Source organism: Labrus bergylta, chromosome 18 (genome assembly GCF_963930695.1).
Source record: "Labrus bergylta chromosome 18, fLabBer1.1, whole genome shotgun sequence".
NCBI classification, from domain to species: domain Eukaryota; kingdom Metazoa; phylum Chordata; class Actinopteri; order Labriformes; family Labridae; genus Labrus; species Labrus bergylta.
In genome coordinates this window covers 26,306,669-26,312,668 of record NC_089212.1, presented here as the reverse complement: position 1 = coordinate 26,312,668, position 6,000 = coordinate 26,306,669, and the positions used below count along the sequence as shown (strand labels likewise).

General features: G+C 41.9%; 1 protein-coding gene across 1 annotated transcript in view; it reads left to right on the top strand.

Moving 5' to 3' along the window:
- Positions 1-4,889: 4,889 nt before the first annotated feature.
- LOC110005538 (uncharacterized) overlaps positions 4,890-6,000 on the top strand; it is a 46,883-nt gene continuing 45,772 nt past the window's right edge. The window contains exon 1 of the mRNA XM_065966673.1: positions 4,890-5,018. Within this exon, the coding sequence (XP_065822745.1) occupies positions 4,970-5,018 (49 nt within the window). The 5' untranslated portion in view covers positions 4,890-4,969. The remainder of the gene's footprint in view (positions 5,019-6,000) is intronic.

Below are 6,000 nucleotides of genomic sequence, written 5' to 3'. Positions count from 1 at the left end.
ATACTGTAATGATTCTTTGAACTTGATTTGGGAAAGATGAAACATGTCCTCGTCACCTCGGTGTCAGCCTGTCTCTGCCACCACGTAGGACAAGGGAGCAACTGCGTCCTGTAGCCTGCTCACCACAGAATTTAAACTCAGCGTTTTGATTCATATTTCATTCTTTTATTACTGAAAGACAAAAATGAAGTCTCTCACTTCTCCAGAAGTGAGACGCTCTCATTGCCACCGCCATGTTTGTTTTGTTGATATGTCACTTGGCTGAGGCCGCGCCTGCACAGGTAGTAGGTAGCTGTCAGAAACCGGGGTTAGACGATGACACAGTGTGTTTCTTTCTGAGTTCTCCAGGTGGAAAACCGGCTTTCTTAAAATCTGGTTAAGGGCTTATCCACAGTTCCTGAAATCAGGATCTGATGTTTACATGCACAAACACAAAAAACAGTATACTTAAAAAAACCTGATCAAAACCTGGATATTCAAGTTCATAGCAGAGGCTGCTGACCATCAGATGTAACCAATCACATCCAAACACATTCACACACCAACGACGAAGCAGTGGGAGCAACTTTGTGTGTCTTGCCCTCGGACACATCAGACATGTGGCTACAGAAGCTGGGGATCAAACCCACGACCTTCCATGTAAACGCACCCATTCTCATTATAATGTTACTGTTAGACCATCAACTCTGAGGAGGCAACATGTTGAAACAAAGATTACTTCAGGGAGGCACGGCCGTTTTCTAGTCCTGTTTTAGATATTTTTTAATAAAGGAATCAAAACTGTGACAACAAAACAAGAACAAATCCCCTTTTAAAGACACGTGGTGGCTCATTGTGTCGACCCCTCCCCCTCCTCCTCCCCGTGCTGCTCCTCCTTTACATGCAGCCAGTTCACTGACATCTTTCTTCTGAAGTTTTCATCAGTGTCAGGATCATGTTCAGACTCCTCATATTAGCTCTGACGTTCTGTTTAACAGGTAATATAAGAGCAAACTTGTGAAAACTGGACTATAATATTTTCACTGAGGTTTATTTTTAATGCTAAAGCTGCTTCTTTTTAAATGTCTCTTTCAGAACTCTCAAAGAGCCATGTTGATCAGAAGCCTGCAGCGCTGGTCATACACCCTGGAGAAAAAGTCCAGTTGACCTGCAACCACTCAAACAATAACTTTGAAATGATCCAGTGGTATAAACAGTCTAAAGGGAAACATGACATGGCTCTGCTTGGATATGTACGTTACTCTTCTGCAACTGTAGAAGATCAATTCAAAGGCTTGTATAATGTGAGTGGTGATGGTAAAAATCAGTCAAGTCTGATTCTCCTGAAGCTGAGTGGATCAGAGAGCGCCGTGTATTTCTGTGCTGCCAGTGAAGCACAGTGCTGCACAAACTCTCCATCTTTAACAAAAACCAACACCACAGGAGACACCACCAGAACGACAAACAATAAACCACTTTGTGGATGACTCAATCAGACAGCTGGCCTGACATGAGGCAGATTTTATTCACACCCATAAGGGTGCACTGTTTCTCCGCAATGTTTTACAGGAGTGATCATTTAACCTGGGCAGCATGACTTTAATACACATGTCCACATTTTGTTAAAGATGATTGACAGACGTGTAACCAATAATCATTCAGCTGTTTCAGTAAGAACTTAAGAGAAAGTGAAGTGCTAAAATCTAGTAGAGTTCTGCATGGAGGGTCTGGGAACTACTGCCTACAAATAATAAAAAAATAAATCAAATAAAGGCCAGCAAATATATTTTTTACAATTTCTCAATTTCCTGATCTGATAAAATAACTTAAATCTGTTATTGATTAAAAATAATGCCTTCTTAATTAAATGTACTGTAATGTATGTGTATGGGACACAAAAACACCATTTTTTATTTTGGCCGGTGTATTTTATCATCTGCCTGCCACCTTGGCCGATGAGTCAAAAAGTGATTTTCGGACCCTGCACCCAGGTATATTTCAGACTATTTTCCCACAAAATCACCACACACAAGCTGGGGATCAAACCCTCAACCTTTCTGTTGAAAGAAGATGACTCTACCAACTGAGCCACAGCCGTCCCACTGAGCCACAGCCGTCCTTGTAGTAATAGTAATAGTAGTAGTAAAGTAGCTGTCATGTTCTCTGCACTGTACTCGGATGTGCGGACGCGAACTCCACCCAGGTCTCTTTTATTTTGTAATTTAGTTCTCGCAGTATCTGACTAAGATGACTCAAAACAAGCCTCAAAGTCAGTAAAGTAGCTGTTGTGTTCTCTGTGTTGTTCTCCATTTTTTTCTCGAGTCCGCCTAGTCTTGTAAACTAAGCACACTTCATGATCACATAAAGCCATGCATGTGTTGTATTACGACGCTTGTTCAAGAGGTAACCATGCTTAGACCCGGTTAGTCCTGGAGCAGTGTGAGTGCAGGTCAGCGGGGGACAGGGGGGAGGGGGAGGTGAGGGGAGTGGGGGTAATCGTGGGGGCCTTAGATTTGAGTGAGTCTGTTCCGGAGGTAGGTGTGTTCTTGTACTCCTCAGATGGTGTGCAGCAGTGAATGGGTTCAATGTTGAGAACAGGAGGTGATGACCCCACCCCCCTCAGTTTGCTGATACAAAGGCTTGCCTTCTACGCTATGAACTAAACTGAAGAGCGCCGTGGCAGAACCAGGAGTGACTGAACATTCAGAATGATGATCATTGTTTGCTGCATAACCTTGAACATTATACTGGTTTCAGGTAATCTAATGAAAAGTCTGTGTGCAGATAGATTTAAAGACATGGCAGTTTTCTTGATAATCTGTCACACTCCTGTTCATGAGGACTAATTCTTTAATGGTTTGATCTTTCCACAGTTTCCTCTTCAAGTGACCAAGTCCACCAGACTCCAAGAGACATTTACAGCAAACCAGAAGAACCAGCCAGAATACAATGTTCACACCAGATTCAAAGCTATAACGTGATCCTCTGGTACAAGAAGTTAAACAAACAGATGCAGCTCCTGGGATATATGTTAACAACCAACTCATATCCAGAGACAGACATTAAAGTGAAGATGGAAGGGGACGCGAGTAAAGGAAAGAACTGCACGTTAATAATCGAGCGAGTCAATCAGAACAGCAGTGCGGTCTATTTCTGTGCAGCTAGTTTCCACAGTGCTGCATGTCACTGCTCAGCAGTACAAAAACCTCCTCTTCATCTCTACTGAACACCTGGATTTCCTTTCTGATAATGTGGTTTATTTTCAGCCTTTTTACTGAGCTGGTGTTATGTGTCTGTGGTTGACATGATGCTAAGAGGAGGAAGATAAACTACGGCTCCGCCCACCTTATGACTACCTGTTCAGTTTGCTGAAAGGAGGTTTTATGACAAGAGGAGGCTGGAAAAAGTCACTGAGAGTATCATATAAGAAACATTATTACCAAACAGAAAAGGCAGCATGATCATCTTCTACCTAATCGTTCATTTGAACATGTTTCTGGTTTCAGGTAACGTCTTTGAAGGTTCAGTCAACATCACTTTATAGATTTATATTGTGCTGTATTGTAAAGTGCTGCTCCTTCAGTTCTAACTTGATGTTTGAGTTTGAACTCATTCTTATAAACTGTGTTTTGATTTTGGTCGATGTCTTTCCACAGGCTCCTCGAACAGTGACAAAGTCGACCAGACTCCACGGGACATTTTCATCAAACCGGGCAAAGATGCCAAAATCAACTGTAAACACAAGATCGATAACTATGACCGGATCCTCTGGTACAAGCAGTCAAACAAACAGATGCAGCTCCTGGGATATATGTTTACAACCACCTCAAATCCAGAGACAGACGTTAAAGTGAAGATGGAAGGGGACGCGAGTAAAGGAGAGAACTGCACGTTAATAATCGAGCGAGTCAATCAGAGCAGCAGTGCGGTCTATTTCTGTGCAGCTAGTTTCCACAGTGCTGCATGTCACTGCTCAGCAGTACAAAAACCTCCTCTTCATCTCTACTGAACACCTGGATTTCCTTTCTGATAATGTGGTTTATTTTCAGCCTTTTTACTGAGCTGGTGTTGTGTGTCTGTGGTTGACGTGATGCTAAGAGGAGGAAGATAAACTACAGCTCCGCCCACCTTATGACTACCTGTTCAGTTTTCTGAAAGGAGGTTTTATGACAAGAGGAGGCTGGAAAAAGTCACTGAGAGTATCATATAAGAAACATTATTACCAAACAGAAAAGGCAGCATGATCATCTTCTACCTGATCGTTCATTTGAACATGTTTCTGGTTTCAGGTAATCTAATGAAAAGTCTGTGTGCAGATAGATTTAAAGACATGGCAGTTTTCTTGATAATCTGTCACACTCCTGTTCATGAGGACTAATTCTTTAATGGTTTGATCTTTCCACAGTTTCCTCTTCAAGTGACCAAGTCCACCAGACTCCAAGAGACATTTACAGTAAACCAGGAGAACCAGCCAGAATACAATGTTCACACCAGATTCAAAGCTATGATCAAATCCTCTGGTACAAGAAGTCAAACAAACAGATGCAGCTCCTGGGATATATGTATTCAACCACCTCAAATCCAGAGAAAGACGTTAAAGTGAAGATGGAAGGTGGTGCTAATAAAGGAGATAACTGCACGTTAATAATCGAGCGAGTCAATCAGAGCAGCAGTGCGGTCTATTTCTGTGCTGCTAGTTTCCACAGTGCTGCATGTCACTGCTCAGCAGTACAAAAACCTCCTCTTCATCTCTACTGAACACCTGGATTTCCTTTCTGATAATGTGGTTTATTTTCAGCCTTTTTACTGAGCTGGTGTTGTGTGTCTGTGGTTGACGTGATGCTAAGAGGAGGAGGATAAACTACGGCTCCGCCCACCTTATGACTACCTGTTCAGTTTGCTAAAAAGGAGGTTTTATGACAAGAGGAGGCTGGAAAAAGTCACTGAGAGTATCATATAAGAAACATTATTACCAAACAGAAAAGGCAGCATGATCATCTTCTACCTGATCGTTCATTTGAACATGTTTCTGGTTTCAGGTAATCTAATGAAAAGTCTGTGTGCAGATAGATTTAAAGACATGGTAGTTTTCTTGATAATCTGTCACACTCCTGTTCATGAGGACTAATTCTTTAATGGTTTTATTTTTCTACAGTTTCCTCTTCAAGTGACCAAGTCCACCAGACTCCAAGAGACATTTACAGCAAACCAGGAGAACCAGCCAGAATACAATGTTCACACCAGATTCAAGGCTATAACGTGATCCTCTGGTACAAGCAGTCAAAAAAACAGATGCAGCTCCCCGGGATATATGTATTCAACCAGCTCAAATACATAGAAAGACGTTAAAGTGAAGATAGAAGGGGACGCGAGTAAAGGAAAGAACTGCACGTTAATAATCGAGCGAGTCAATCAGAGCAGCAGTGCGGTCTATTTCTGTGCAGCTAGTTTCCACAGTGCTGCATGTCACTGCTCAGCAGTACAAAAACCTCCTCTTCATCTCTACTGAACACCTGGATTTCCTTTCTGATAATGTGGTTTATTTTCAGCCTTTTTACTGAGCTGGTGTTGTGTGTCTGTGGTTGACATGATGCTAAGAGGAGGAGGATAAACTACGGCTCCGCCCACCTTATGACTACCTGTTCAGTTTTCTGAAAGGAGGTTTTATGACAAGAGGAGGCTGGAAAAAGTCACTGAGAGTATCATATAAGAAACATTATTACCAAACAGAAAAGGCAGCATGATCATCTTCTACCTGATCGTTCATTTGAACATTATACTGGTTTCAGGTAATCTAATGAAAAGTCTGTGTGCAGATAGATTTAAAGACATGGCAGTTTTAATTATAATCTGTCACACTCCTGTTCATGAGGACTAATTCTTTAATGGTTTGATCTTTCCACAGTTTCCTCTTCAAGTGACCAAGTCCACCAGACTCCAAGAGACATTTACAGCAAACCAGGAGAACCAGCCAGAATACAATGTTCACACCAGATTCAAAGCTATGATAAAATCCTCTGG